Here is a 16,435-nt window from a genome sequence, read left to right as displayed (position 1 = left end):
CTGTGTGCACTTGTCTCATGTTTTTACTTGTATTTTGGTCCAAGGCCCTTTTAAGTTTGAATCAACTGCTTACCACATCTGTCATCCCATTGCTCTGCCTTCAGTAAACCAAAGCAACATGATCTGGCCTCATCTGAGAAGTCTTCAGAGGAAGTTTTGGCCAGCATGAAGGCAGGGAGTCAGCATTTGCAACGTCTTTTCCCAGCTGGAGAAAGAGATACTGATGCTAAAACATTTTTTTATAACATCAGCAGAATAAAATCCTTCTGTGACAGTTTTCCCATGGGCAGAGTATTTTAGGGAGCCTAATCAAACATTGCAAGTTAAGACTTTCTCAGCCTTAGGCAAAGAGCCAAACTAACTTGACAAATAGAGAAACTAGTATTCTTTCTCTTGGGTTCAGCTTACATGCACCACAAAAAATATATATGTATTTCCATGTTATAAACACATATAGCCCCTGAAGGCTGTGTATGTCTTAAGAATGAGGATCATACATTGACAGAGAAGTATGGGTGTTTCTGCTCACCAGTAATCATTCTTTTGACTAAAGATCCCAATTTAAAAATTACTTAACTTCATTGCCCTCACTGTAGTTTCCCAGATCTTTATTTATTCTGATTCAGCTGCCTAGAAACACAATGTACACTCAGACACACACATGCATGCACATATGAATCTCTTTCTAAGTTATTTGTTTTGCTTCATTTAGGTTGGATAATATCATAAATCTGGTTTTGTGAGTGGCCACACAGTGGGTTCAACTAGTGCTATGGAACATGGGGTGACCTCAGGGAGAGAAGAGGGAGAGAGGAAGGAACAGCTGTATATCATCAGCAAATAAAATAATAATGCATAATCAGAGCCTGGGAATGTATCTTGGTTCTTCCCGAAGTAGCTAGAACTATGTCTCTATTAGTAAATTAAATATTTGCAGGACTGCTCATTAGCATAGAAAGCAAACAGCATGGAAGGGTCTACACTGTCATTTAATTCTGCCAGCCTCCCAGTAAGGTGACTGCTTGCAGACTAACTGTTAGTATGGACTAAGGATGGTTCCCAAATCCTGAGTCATATCTGGAATTGTCTGAGAAAGCACTAGATGTTGGTTTTGGTTTTGTTTTTTTTTCTAGAAATTGAGTTGTGTGTATGGTTGTGTTCGGTTATGGAAAACATTTACTGGCACTGTTTAATTTAACTCAGATCTAGCATAAGACATTTTGCAGATTTTGACCTTCTGCTCCTCCATTGTCTACCTGGAAAAAGGAAATAGAAGTAAAAATGGAAGTAAAAAAAAGTTGGAGCTAGTTCTTGGGTTTCAGGCAAGTAATTGGCATTTCTGGTTCACTTCTGCATCTGTGCTTATAGCAGCACTCATCATTTAACTGCCATCCCTGCATTTCATACAGCATTTCCAGTTATTTCTGCATTATATCATAGACATCATATATTTCTTCAAATAAATGCAAAGTAAATAGGATATAGAGTGAAAAAGAAAGAAGGAATTAAAAAAAAAAACAAATCCTCAGATGGCTTAGACAGGTGATGAAGCCTACAGTTCTGGGCTGATTTCTTTTGGGGTACATCCCAGTTTTAGGGGGTATGCACTCCCCCATTCAGACAGTATGTTTTAGTTTGAAAATGGCTTGACAGTCACCAGTTTAATTTTGACCAGAAGTTAGGGCTGAATTATGTGCCGTGAAGATGATGAGTAAAAAGAAGAGAACAAGTACATTTTTCTCTTCTTTCAAAGATTTGCAGTGTCCTGGCATTTTCAATATTGCCATTGATCTCACTGTCATTGCCTAGCACTGATAGTAAAGTTATTTTTTCCAAAGCTTATCCAGCTCAGCAGGAACCAGCAGCTCAGCAAGGGAAACTTAAATCATCCACAGGGGAAAAGCCTTAAAATAAATAATTAACACTGACAATAAAAGTCAAAGGTGGGGAGGAAGGAGGTGTTCTGTTTCTCATCTGTCAGCGGCCAGCTACTTATATGATCCTTAGACTGCAGAAACTTTGTTGTAATAAGAACTGTTTTCAATCACAAAGAGATACTTTGAACAAGCACTTCCATCAAATTAAAAAGAAAAATAAATGAAGCAGGTAACTGATCCTATTGAATTTTACAGTCTGACGCAATCTGTATTTCTGAAGAGTTTCTGCTAAATATCCAATTCACGTGGTGTCAGGCAAGTGATTTTCCTAGAAATGTATATCTGAGGTATAGACTCAGGTATTTGAAGGCCTGTCTATTTCTGTCTGGAATTTGCCAGATAAATTGGTGTCTGTAGAAGAGATTAAGTGCATACACAAATCAATTGCCTAAACAATATTTCAGGTCACTCTTAGCACATACCTACATATTATGACCAAGGTAGGTAGAAATAAGAAAGGCATTCATTGCTGTGAGATAGTAGATGTCCAGACTACCCAGACAGATTAAAAGTGGCCTAGTGATATCACACTAATGGATCTTGCTGGTATCAGGTGAACACATGTTTATTTACCAGTGGGCCTTGTGACAGTTTCCTCCCCCTCATTTCTTAATTCATTTGTCTAAGTCTATATGATTGGTCTGGGGCTCTGATGCTTAAATTTAAGTTTAGAGTGATCTGTATTTATGTATAATGAGAATATCCTTTAAACATGAGTGACAAAATATGGTTAAAGAATGGAACTTTGAAATAGATTGGAATGTATTTCTGTTCTTCAATTAGATAAAGAACTGGACATATGAATATGATAGGTCCAGTAAATATGTGAGTGTGTAAGATACAACCTTCAGTGAAACAGTCCTATGAAAAATTAGAAGAACAGAAATACAGGAGAATTGAAAAAAAATGAATAGGAAATAGAGAAGACAAAATCAAATGAGAACATTCAGCCCAAAAGGTACTGGATACCTTCAACTTTGGTGCAGTTTAGTGGGAAATGTTTGCCAGAGAGTTCTTTCAGTATTTCAAAAGATTGTGCCTCCCCTCTAAATCAAGTAACAGTTTATGTAATCTAGGTGTGAAAGGAGAATCTGCCTATGTGTGTCTTGTGAAATCTGCTGTTCAAATTTACAACTAAATGGGAATGAAGTGTTGAGCCATACGCAACACTTTGGGACTTGACAGTGATTGAAATACATAGAAAAGAACATTTTGATAATTGGTGAAATCTTCAGTATAAGGAGAGGGGGAAGATGAGAGAAGGGTAGAACTTTAATGATGGTTTTCCTTCACTGCTCTTCTGACTTGGCAGACCTGTAAACAACTGTGCTCATCCAGTTTTTCTTTCCTGAATGATCTGTAGAGAATAGAATGCAAGAACATCAGAATATTTAATAAATATTACCAATTTCCTCCTATCCATCACTAATCTAAAATTGTTTTCATGCAAACGCATGAAAGGAAATGAAAGAAAAAAATAAACTCTTAGAATTAATTCAGCCAACAAAGTAGAATTATTTCCAGTGCCTTTAATGAATTACCACCTCAGGTGAGAAATATTCAACAGACAATTATTGAAGAGAGAGTGTTTATCTTTGTAATGTATTGCATCCAAATGTCCCTTGGTTCTTTAGAAAGAAGCATGGAATCAATCAAATTTCAACATTTTAATACTACTTTATGTATGTGTTGTTTGCCAGTCCTCCCATAATTGATCTTTTTCAGTGCTTATCACATGATTTATATTTTTCTGTGGCATATGCAACCTAGACTTCCCTTCTTGCTTAGGTGTACTTTCATTCTTTTCATGTGTTTCAAAAACCCATCTCAAAAATATTGGATTAATTTTGTACCATTTTCTTCACTAGAAGTCTAAATTGATTGTTTCCTTTGTTTTCAAGATGGTATTGATTAGGGACACATTGATTGCTTTCCAGTTTGCAAGTCTGTGTAGAAATATATACATTTTACTGATTTTTTCCTCTTTACTGAGTTGTAGCTTGCTGTTCAGTTGAAAACTGTGTATATTGTTGTTTTAGAGTTGTGTCATTGGTAATCTCGTGGCTAATGGTAGATAGGTCCCTTGCTGACAATAGAAAATAAAAGAAGAAAAGAGGCATCACTTCACTTGAAAGGTCCCTGGGCAGTGAATGGAGACTCTTAGGATCAAAACTATTAGCTCTTTTTCCTTTCCTTCTCCTGAAATACAATAAGTTTTACCAGAAATTTACTGAAAGTTACTATTTAGCAAGAAATCAGACTACCCGAGGCTGTTAAATGAGTTTAAAAAAATGTATAGACTGCTGCACTGGAAACCATATTCAGATCGACACAATTTAGCTTTGCTTAGACAGTATTCAGTTAAATACTGTCAGATATCCATTAAACCTTTCTTTTGGTCACCTCTTGAATAAATCACACAATTAAAGAGGTCCTATAACACTCATGAGGCCTTCATATTAAAAGAAGGCCTGCAGTCAACTGCAAGGAAAGCTGGAGATAGCTCAGTGCAACAACGACCAGAAAACACCCCACTTTCCACTCTGCAGTGCTGGGAGGTGAGAGCCTCCCTCTTTTGTGCTCAGAGTAAGACAAATAGCTCCTGTCCTTGCTCCAAGATTTATATAAAATGCTTTACATAAAATATACTGCCAGTCACCAACAGTGGAGCAAACAGCTTGATGTAAGAAATTTGCCGGGTAAGTCTCTGTTTGCATGGATTATCTGCCTCTACTAAATTTCTTTCATTTTATCTTACTGATATTCAATAGGAACTACATTTTTAAACAATACATATTTTAAGTAATTCATTTTTCTGTATCTTAAAGTATACCTTGTTTTGGTCTTGTAAAGTTACAGGTACTTTCCTCCAACTCATTCGTTTAAAATAATGAACTCATGGCAGCTCCAATAATACGAGAAAAAGCCCACTCCTGCTTTCCTGCTTTGTATTAGGAAGCAGGAGTTACAGCTCAACACCCACAGCTTGGAGGATTTCCAAGGTTTTTAATCCCAGAGAATGAAAAATATTTATTCCTGTTAGATTGGAAGGCAAAATTAAGGGATTAGTTTAAATACCCAGGTTGTTTTCTCCTCACTTTTTTGAAGGGCCAAGAGGGAGATAGTATAGTTTGGGGAGCTGGGTTGTTTTTTTGTTTGGATCCCGTTATCTCTCTGCTTCCCAGAGAAAAGGGGAAGGACTGCATGAGACTTCCCCTGAGCTGCTTCAGTATCTCCAGGAACTTTGAACCATTAAAAGCAATTAGGTCAGTTTGGGTTTTATCAGTTAAGCCTGTAATGTATCTACATTTTTGAGAGTCAATAGATAAGCCAATTAATTGAAAGCGTCTCTATGCCGTCTTTTAAGACTGGCAGCTACTTACAATATCCATGAAACAAAAAAAAAAAAAAAAAAAAAAAAAAGAAAAGAAATCAAGGAGACTGTTATTAGGACTGGAAAATCTCACCTCAGATGTAAAAAGAAACCACTAAAAAGCTGCAATTTTAGTATTTGGAGATGACTTTCAAGTGTGTTGGTTTATTTTTGGATCAACAGCTGATGCTTACATTGTATCCCTTTGTATCAATAGAATTGTTACATATGTATTTCACACTTCATCACAATGAAAAGGCAATTAAAAATAATAGCCCAAAATGATAGGACTGTTTTTGGGCAGCAATGTAGCAAGAAAGTAGAAATTAATCTTAGATATACTTAAAGGAAATTAGCATCTTAATGGATTAAAATTTAGCTAATCCTTACATGCTGCTGAGATTGATTTTAATTATTTTAGCTACTAGTTTTCCATTGCTTTTTGCTTCAGAGGCCTCTCAAGTCAAATTCTTTTCTCATTTATACTAGTGTAAATCTAGAATAACTCTTTTGCCTTTAATTCAATTACTTCTGATTTACCTAGTGGATTTGCTTTAGGGAACAGCATGTGATCCTTTTTTATTAGCAGTAACCAAGATGTCCTTCTTAATTTTGAAAGCACTCTGAATCAAGCCTAGGTAGGAAAAAAATCTGCAAAGCTGGAATAGAGTTAAGTTTTCTTATTAAGAAAAGCACCTCCATTAAAGAGGATGGTGCTCTGCCTTCCTGCTTTGTAAGAAGACATTGCATTGGAAGGCCTTGGATTATAAATTACCTGCCAAACAGAATTTAGCTCAGGATGCCTCAGAAGCAACCTGACCCTACAATAGGAGAAAAAGAAACCAGCTGTGTCTTCCTTACAGTGATGCCCTTGGAAGTTTTTGTGTTGTGTCCTGAGGCAGACGTGTTGTTTGTTGGTAAGAGGATTTAGACCCTCAAGTTTTCTTTAGTGGCCCCTGTTCAACAGCACAGTGAGTCCCAGTAGACTGTTATTGCTGCAGGTGGTCTGTCATTGTCAGGACCCCTTCTCAGAAGCATGAAATATCCTGAGCAGTTGGAAGCCAGTAAAAATGGGGTATTTTAGTGCCAACAAATTAAATACAATATATATTTTCAAAAGAAGGGTGATAAAATAAAACCATTTTGGTCAGTGGTCAACTTTCTTCTCTCAAATATAAAGCAGGAAAAAAAAGCCATTTGTGATCTAGCCTTGAATTTTATTTGACTACTAATGGAAGTATAAGCCATAAATGATCATCGTTGTTTTCCTCTGATGTTTCACACAGCTTGCTATATCTCCTAGTTTTTATTCCAGACTGTAACTGTGGGCAGTAGAGAATGGGCAGTATCAACATATTTAGCAGCTAAATTTTTAAATAGGGAATAGGCATTTTAGGAGAGCTTTTTCACTAACTGACTTTAAGAAGGAGTTGAGTGCCTTGCTTTCCTACAACCTATTCTCTTTGACAGAATCTCACCATAATCACCCACATTCTGAGGCACACCAAACATTAATTAGTTTGAAAAAGATAGGATTTCTAAAATATTCCTTCTCAGAGATATCACAACCATACCAGAATTGTTTTATCTGCCCTTGAAATGATTCATTTCGCTTCTCTGTTTCTTAGCTGCTTTTAAAGCAGTCAGCAAGGATACTAATGAAAATTGGCTAGAACCTCTTATGACCTTTGTACTAAAGAACCACAAGTATTTAAATGAAAAGGATGCTTTCGTCTCAATCATCAAAGAAAACAACTCAAATAGAACGAGACAGAAAGTCCTTCCTTTGGCAATCCACAAGAAGTATGCCAGACTTTAGTCCTACATAATTAAAAGTAGTCTAGTTTCAGTGTATTCTGATACATGTTGTTGCATGGAGCACATTCTGTGCAGAACTAGTAAGGAAGAGCAGTGGACAGATCTTTTAGAATAGTGGGTCAACAGGTCTTTACGCAGCCAAATTCACAGATAAGCTGGTCAAGCTTTGGAGAAAAGGATTCGTTGCTCTAGTTCTTGTTGCTGAACTGTGCTTCTCCATTCCTGTATCGTCATGGAGTGGGTTTTAGCACATGTGAAAGTGAAATTGCAGGGCATTGTTAAAGACTTTTATTATTATTTTATTGTTGCACCTTTCATGTTCTGGAAGTTTATTTTCTTTCTGTTGTAGCGGCGTCCAAGCAGATGGCCAGCGATGAAATTCAGAAGAGGATCTGGACATCCTGCATATGCTGAAGTGGAACCAGTGGGTGAAAAAGAAGGCTTCATTGTATCAGAGCAGTGCTAAAATTTCTAGAACAGAACACCAGTACTGGCCTACAGGTGTGAGACTTTTACTTTGCCTCTCTTTAAAGAAAGAAGCCCTAAGCTGCTGTAGCCTGATAGAAAGAAGATTTTGGATAAGCTTTGTCCAAGAAGAAAAACTATCCAAGATACCAGGTCACCACTGCGCAGTAGTTTTGGGTAGCGGACTGAGATTCAGTGATTCATGCAGAGCACTTGTCAGTGGACAGAACTATGGCACAAGTGCCAGCTATTGGCTTTAGGTATGGGGATGCATAGTAATCAAAAATATAATAAAGCTTTGGTGCACAAGGGTGTTACCCTTTGGTTCCAGTGTTCTTCTCTGGTATCACAAAGACTGAGTGACAAATCTGTAACCCTCTCAGTGCAAAGAGCACTGATCAATGTTCACAGGTGATTTGAGAAAAGTATTCCAATGCAGGTAAAGGGAAAAAAAAAGTGACTTTTTTAATACTTCTACACATGAATGTGGAAAAACACTCACTTTTCAATTCTAAATTAGCCTGCCCACATAAGTGAGTGAGTTACAATGTATATGTTTCTTGTATGCTGATGAATAATATCTTTCTAAACAACTCATGATAAGTCAACACAAGCTAGTAGGAAATGAAAGTAACAGAATTTTCACAGTTTTGAAATTGTGTCGTGAAAGGAACTCACAATGAAATCGTATGGATTTTCAGTTTCAGTGGTCACTAAAAATTAATAATCAGGTTTGCTTTAAGGGATATCTTTCATTTCTGAACAGTAAAATGGACTGAAGTGAAGGCAACAGATGCTTTTAGGTGACAGAGATCTTATGAATGGTTTCTCAGGCGATGCGATAAGAAAAATGTTAAGATTTTAAACATATGGGTTTCTATTCCTTGCCATTTCATTATGAGTCCTTCCAGAGAAGAGCCACAAACTTTAGTGCACCCCTCCCAAAGATCCAGATACAAGTGTTATTGAACCCTGCTGATTCATACAGTGATTTTGTTTAATGCACATAGTAGTTGCATAAATATATATATAAATATATTTTTTTTTATAGCTAACACAAGGCAGGCTCTTGTGACTGTTAAGACTGCATTTTTGTCATCCAGACAAAGGAAATGGATTGCATTACTGCATATTTCCACTGAGTTGTAAAATAATCCTTAATATTAGAATATTTTTATGTTGTTTAGGGAAAGTGGTTCATGTAGTTGCAGTGCCGTAACCTTTCTGCCGATTAGAACCACCCTTTCTTTAGTATCGACCCTTTCCCTCCCTGGCTAGGGAAAGATAAGACTGTAATTTCACAGCACCAAAAAAGTTACTCCTTCGGTGGAAGGAGTTATAAACACTGAGACCCAGATTTTCCATGAGGAGTGGGAACCTAAATCCTTCGATGATCTGGGCCTAAACTATTAAAATAGTAGGTATGTACATTTCATTGCAGTCATTGACTATCATTTTTTTTACATATGGTAAAAACAGAGGCACTTGAACCGTTTTAAAGTATTCAACATTTGCAGTTTGGGGTCTCAAGCAGTTTAAACAAGTTGTACATACCACCTTAATACATTTATTTACATTTCTTGTCAGTGATTTATGGTCTCAATTTGGTTACTTATTCTGTTTCAATTCTTAATTCTGTTTAAAAATAACATGATTTCATTTGTTATTTTGTTTAGTAAATAATACAATGCTGTATTTTCTGTATTCCTTTATTTTGTGTAACACACTCTCTTTTATCTGTTTGAAATCATCTAGTGTGAGATTTAAATTGTTCAAGCCTAACTGGTATTAATTTGAAGGTACTAACAATCACAATATCCTGAAGCCTGATGAAAATCCTGCAGCGAGTGTTCTTTCCATTCACGTGGCTCTGCTGAGCCCTTCTCCTGGAAGGCTGGGATTATATCGCAGGCTGTTAATTCCAATAGCAATAACCCAATGTATGCACATATATATATGGTGACACTCATTTTTATTAAATAAAAAGATAACAGTGCACATCATTTAGATACATATTTGGTGTCCAATACTTATCATTAGTTTTCTAGGGATATTGGAAGTCATCAGCTAGGGTTGATTGGCCAAATAAAGCAATTACAGAGCTTCCATTTGAACTATGCTGGTATCCTCTTTGAAATAACTGCTGTTTCAGAGCACATCTTGGCAAATTTTACTAAAAAATCCAGACAATTACTGAAATCCAGACAATACCGCAATAAGTTTAAGGGGTATTTCATATAAGAAAGGAGTATTTATATTATTGTGGGTTTACAGGTCTGCACTTTGTCTGATTCGCTCACATTTTTCACATGGTTTTACCCACAGATGTAATATGTAGCTTCATGCAGTGAAGCTGACTGAATATTTGTAATATTGTCTGACAAATACGGTGACAATTTTCAAAGTCATGTTTTTAATACTTTTGTTCTAAGGCCCTCTTGCACAACTGAAGGATGATTATTAGTAGTGGCAGACTAATTTAAATTTCATAACCCTTAAAATAACAGATATTATTTTTTCACTCTTTGTCCACCTCTCTCATTTTGGGGGCTGATTTCACTGACCTATGGGGAACATCTTAGTGTACTTCTTTTGGTTTTTGCCATGGTGTAATGTGCTATGGATTATAACATGACCTGTTTCTGGATTAATTTAATGAGACTGATTGATAGACATTTGCTTCTGTCTGAAAAGAACTGATATCTGAAAAGGAAAATTCCTGCCTTTTAATAGAATGTATAGTGTCTCATTGGTGTCTGCTTTGATATATTCTGTGGTATGTTCTATTTATCCCAATAGGCAAAAGTTAATTAAGTAATCTGTTGCTGTTTTGTAATTCCATCTGGTTTTCTAATTTTTTAATAATTAAAATTGCCACATTGAAAAATGATACCAATATGAATCTTTACTCCAGCAGGTGTGATAAAATATTGGATTTACCTGTGAATCCTATTCTTATGATTTTATATTTTATAAAGTGCTAGTTATTTGATACAGATTTTAAAATGTCCTATAACCCCTTCCCAGGCATGCAGATTAGATTCAAGTGTTATCGAACAATTCATAAAGGAGTTTCCATCCAATGTCTTGGGAAGAGTGGCTTCACTAGCACCCCCACTGGTCCTTAAATTGAAAGTGCCCCAAAACATTTTATTTATTTAAATATTTACTTAAAGTGGCATTTATTCTACTTGTTAATCTAGCTCTTAAACCTTGACTGTGAATTCATGTATCTTTTGCATGAGTAATGGTGGAAATATTGCAAAATATCGCCCTTTCTGGTGATATTTTCTGGTTTAGTGGTAAATGTTCGATTACATCTAATACTCTCAGACCTATGCTGCAGCGTAGGACATACATCACAGAAAAAGGCAAGTATGAACAAAGATTCAAAGCACTTTACTAAGTAGCTCTTTAACTCTCAGTAAGATGAGTCAGTGAATTAGATATATGTATCCTATACAGCCACATTTCTAAAAAAGACCTTTAAAGTTGCCAGATTGTGTATTCAGACTCTAAGAAATGCTGAAAATACAAAAAAAAAAAAATGGTAATCTTGTTCCCTGTGCATATATATGTTGATGAAGACTTACTTAATTGCCTGCCATGTTTCTGGATTTACTGCATGGCTCATTTGATGCAGAGAGTAGAGGCTGCTTATAAGAAGCAGCTATTCCATATTTTTGTCCTCCTTGCTTACACTTTTTGCATTCTTCATTGCACACTGTTCAAATCCTACTCTGAAGACAAATTTAATTTATTTATGAACTTTGCTACCCATCATCATAGTTGAAGCATATGTAGATCCTCATTATTTTGCATTCCCAGAAGTCCTGAGAGGGAGACATTTTTTCAGAAAAGTCCAATATGAAACTGTTCTTCCTTCTTCTGCCTCCCTCGTTCTCAGTTGCTAGTCTTGTAGATGACATAGGCATCACGTAAGTAACAACTTCCTCCATTATAGCATTCTAATGTAGCTTCAGATCAAGTTATTTTTCTATAATGTGGATAATGTAATTCTCTGGAAAAGCATCATTGTAATTCGAATGATTGTGGGAACCAAATTAAATTTGCAGAATATTTGACTTTGCTGGGAGAAACATATTGTCCTGCTTGCTGGGAAACTCTCTAGCCACTTTATTTTCCATAGCCGTCGACATTTGAATGGCAAGTGAGTGTTTTTGGCAAGTATTCAGTTGGTTCAGATACTTGGGTAGTGAGTTTTATGTTTTGAATTCTGTTGCCAAGGTTAAAATGTTGCAGTCTGCACAGCAGTAAGACTTCTAAAGAAGAGCATGGGAATATTTCTATACTGTGTTCAAGAATCACTTGACTAAACTAAAGAAACTGCCTATAACAGTATGCATCTTTCTTTTTTTGCAGAGACCCTCCAAAACAAGACTCTGCAAGCAATTGCCAGGAACTGGCAGTATTTCAGGTAGTAGGTGTGGTAGTGGAGCATGCAGAGTACCCCATGCTGCCTGTTCCAGCTCATCGATCATCAAAAGAAAATTTAGCTTTTGGTGCATCCAATTACAAAGGTTGAAGTAATTATAAAGTGGCTAGCTGATTATTTTCTGATATCAGCAGTTAAGCTTTGTATGAAGACAATATTTGTCATCCACTTGGAGAGTATCTTAGCTATGCAAAATATGAATACAGTCACAGTATTAGCCATTAAGAGAATTGAAATGGAGCACAGTTTGGTTCAAATCAATGGTTTCACTCTCAAGGAATTGGTTGCAATGAGTAGAAAGAAGAGAAGCAAACACTCTTGTTCAGAGAAGCAAAAACTCTTGTCCAGAATAGGTTCATTGGTATCCTGATATCCTAACACTTGTGCAACTTCTTTCAAAGATCTATTTGAAGATGGAGAGAAAAAAAAAAAAAAAAAAAGAAAAGAAAAGAAAGGAAAAGAAAAGAAAAGCTACTGAGCAATAATACAATGTTGTGGTGTTTGTCCTAATTGCCGTGTCTCAGAAATTGCTGGCTGGTATCGTTTTACTCTTTTGGATGGGAGGGCAGGTTGAGTTGGGGGATGGAGTGGGAAGAGGAGAGAGAGTAGAAGGAAGAAAAACAGGAAGAAAGGAGAAACATGGGAAAGGAGGGGGTATCAGTATTCCCAGAGATTTTAGATTCCATGAAAGAAACAAGGTGTACAGCCTTGAGGGCACTGGTGAGCCTGTGCGCCAGCAGCACTGAAGTCTTCCTTCATGGCCAGCTCCGCCATTTAAACACCAGAAATGTCTTCAGAACCACCACTAGCCTCTGTCTAAGTCTGCAGAAACCCATATTTCACTTGATGGACTTGATGAGGGGGCTTATGCCATTTCTTAGCGGAAAAAAAATTAAAACCTAGAAGCCCCAAGCAAGATTTTAAGAGTAGTCTGATATTAGTGCTTGCTGAGGAGCTAGATATGACAGTGTGATGCAGCTTGCACAAAACAGGCAGGGAAAATGAAGAAAACTATATTCAGAATGGCCAATATCTTTATGCCTGTGACACTGATAAATGCTCAAGTTTGCATGTTGGTTTAACTTGCTTTAAACAATAACTGCCAGCTTGTTGACAAGTCTTAAGAGGGTTTCTTGGTTTTCTGATATTTCCTGATGATGATGAAAGAGATGAAAACTGTTGACGATGTGAAGTGGAATAAGGTTTCCACAATAAGGTTTCCACCTGGTAGGAAGAGCATTGTATCTCCTGACCCAAAGGTGCCTGTACCTTTTCTATAGCATTCTCTCAACAGTAGATGACCTCCTTGTGTGCAGAGAGCTTCAGCAGGTCCCACACCAACTCCAGCAGCTACCTAGAATATCAATGCTGCCTATTCGGGGTTGCAGTATTTAATCTCTAAAGGTAATTTAGTTCCCTGTGCTTCAGTTTGCCATCTCTAAAATGGGAGTCACAATAAGTACTGCGGTTCATAGGGGAAGCTGAAGATCTGCCTCAGGTTTTTATTTCTGGTTTTGGTTCTTTTTCCATCTCTGATCTAGCTCTGCTTAGTCACACCTTTGCATTCTTTCATTCCTCTAATCCCTAAATAATACAATGAAATGGTCATTTTGGGTGTCATTTCCATCTTTCAAGTAAGCTCCACTGCAGTTTTTTCAGTGTGTGGCTTCTGACTGACAAAAATTTCTGAAGACAAACTTTTTTTTTTCTGTCTGAATTATGTATAGAAGTTAGCAAGCTAAATTCTGAATCAGTTGGACTTTTTTTATTCAGACATTTTGATCAAACAAATTACTGTTTTCTTCAGTGAGAAACTTGCTCCAAATAATAATTGTTTTTAAAGCAGAAAAAGGACCTTCAAGGCAGGTCTCAAGACAGTACTCTTAATTACACCCACTTAGCTAAGTTATTTTGCCCAGTTAGTTAATATAGACCCCTGCTTCTCTGTTGCTTCTCTGGGGAGACGTTTTATAATCATAATAAATAAACTCTTCCCATACAATTTATGTATTTTCCTTTTTAATTCCTTGTATTTGAAAAACAAAAAGGCTGTTTTATTAATTGGCTAATATTAGTTCAAAAGAGAACTAGTTTAAGAAGCTGTTAGAAGCTGTTAATAAATATAACTTGTGTATAGCTTTGCTTGGGATGATGTTTTTAAGATTAGGTCATTTTTCTTCTATTTCAATAATTCAAAATCCAAAAAATTCAAAAATTTTGCTTTAGAAGTTAACAAATGATACGGTAATATGATTGTCATGTTTGAATACACATAAATGACAGTGTCCTTTTATTCTAAGTTTTAAGTTTAAAAAAGAGTTTTGCCTTTGTCTGTGAGATCTTTAGAAATAAAGCCGTCTCCCACCACAATGCTTCTGTGATAAAGAGCAAGTTTCCAATGGAAAAATGTGGTGTATCTTAGATATATGGGTATTTTCACAGTGGCCTGCTTCCAGTAGAAATTCTCTTCCTAGAGAGATAAGTCTGGCAGTCTAGATTACGAGGTGAGTGTTACTGGAAACGAATACCTCTGTGAAACATCAGCCAAACACAGCTGCAATGTCACCAACCTCTGGCACGTGGGATGTAATTGCCTCTAGCGCTAATCACCCTTAAGGCTGCACCCTGCTGCATCCTTCCAGGGTGGGCTGTAGTTTAGGGATGAGATCCACAAGGGATGCTTGGGGAACAGCAGGTCTTGTTCCTCCCTTAAGAGTGAGGAACATAGTTCATGTTTATTCCTGCACTTGGACAAAATCAGCCCCACTCTGTTGTCACTTCCTCTGAGCTTGTGTCTCCTTCTATGAGAGCAGAGGAGGAGAAAAGGATGGCATCAGGTTGGCATTAAATCTTCCTACCAGGATGCAGAGAAGTGTGGACATCTGGTGTTGAAGGTGGAAACCCTTCCTTGACACCCTGTTTTTAAAACTCACAATGGAGAAAAATAGGACCCTATCTAGGGCTCTGATTCTTCAGGAAAGGAGGCTGTCCTTGCATCCTCACCAGCACTGAAGATATTCAAAGCATCTGTCAGTGTTGTGAGCCCTGCCCAGAGCAGGGCAATGAGGAAAGGGGGAGCAGGAGCACAGACACAGGGTGGCACTCCCCATATGACCTCTTGCACCCCGTATGCCCCCTTCTTCCTGCTGTGATTGACCATATATTTTTGGCTTGGAGTGCTTTTTCAACACAGGGCCCAGAGCAGGCAAGAGTACAGTCAAAACAACAAAACAAGAACACTCTGTTACCATAGAAAATGATAACAATAATTTCACTTCATGATGTTTATATCTCCATCAACACCATCCTGCTGTGAGGACCAGAGAGATCTTCTGGCTGTACAACTCCCTGCTGGCCTGAGGAGCAGGTCCAAGCATGTCAGTAAAGGATGGCAAGTACTTACAGACCTGGCCTGCAAGCTGCTGCAACGTGTAAACCAGGCATGATTAGAGAGTCTACCATGATATGGGAGACCCATACCAAGCTCTCTGCCTGGAAAGCATGTGTGGTCTCATTCCCCAGGAAAGCATCTCAACTGATAACCGAGGCATTAAACTCCCCCTGACACCCTGTGAATCTTCCCCATAGTGCAGAAAAGATGTAAGATTGTTTGGCTCAAAAAGGAGTGATTGGGAGTGGGAATGGATGAATCTGTGCTGAACTGGAAAAGTCTGTGCCCAGGGATGAGCCCATAGTGGTTGCTGTCGTAGGCCTTGTCACTGAAGGAAGGTTGTGGATCTGGCTCAAGCGTGTACTTATACCAGGGACACAGGATTATCTAGATCTGCAAGACAGGTTGGTATAAAGACACATGCTTCTATTTCATTAGCTGCACTTTAAACATATAAACAGACTTATTTTATATATTAAATCTTTTTTTTTTTCCATTAACCCCATCCTCAGAAATACAATCTTTCAATAGCTGGATATAGGTGTCTAATATTTTCCTGGGAATTTCATTTTTGAATCTGATGTGGAAATGCTCTGTGTCATCATAGCTCATTCCTCATCCTGAGAGGTGCCTTATGAGAGAGGTAATGGAAAGCATTACTGTAGGATGCTAACGTATTAACTATAAGTATCACTCGGGTTAAGATGTGCATGTGCACACATACACAAAAACATAATAACCACAGCCAAACTCTACTCCCTGCTGTGCAACATGAAATCCTGAGCAAGACTAATGAAATTAAATGAACCCTTCACTGGAGAAGCAGTGAAGTGTTCTGTGGAAGCTAGTCTAGCTCTAATGTTTTAGCAGAGTCACTTTGGGAGCTAAATGATGTATAGAGCTTTTACTTGTCTGCTCTGTGTCTTTTCTGCAGCTGCTGCCTATAACACACTAGAAATACATCAATTTTCTACTTCTAGGATAGTGTAGACACA

At 37.4% G+C, this 16,435-nt stretch overlaps 1 protein-coding gene across 1 annotated transcript in view; it reads left to right on the top strand.

Moving 5' to 3' along the window:
• Positions 1 to 7,910, top strand: part of PLXDC2 (plexin domain containing 2) — a 239,149-nt gene extending 231,239 nt beyond the window's left edge. Inside the window, exon 14 of the mRNA XM_088524326.1 lies at positions 7,478 to 7,910. Coding sequence (XP_088380452.1) covers positions 7,478 to 7,594 — 117 coding nt within the window. The 3' untranslated portion in view covers positions 7,595 to 7,910. The remainder of the gene's footprint in view (positions 1 to 7,477) is intronic.
• Positions 7,911 to 16,435: the final 8,525 nt, after the last annotated feature.

Source organism: Tinamus guttatus, unplaced genomic scaffold (genome assembly GCF_059628265.1).
Source record: "Tinamus guttatus ecotype Peru unplaced genomic scaffold, ASM5962826v1 Tinamus_guttatus_pri_ptg000209l, whole genome shotgun sequence".
In the NCBI taxonomy this organism is placed as follows: domain Eukaryota; kingdom Metazoa; phylum Chordata; class Aves; order Tinamiformes; family Tinamidae; genus Tinamus; species Tinamus guttatus.
The sequence above is the reverse complement of the archived record's forward strand: the minus strand, read 5'-3'. Positions and strand labels throughout refer to the sequence as shown.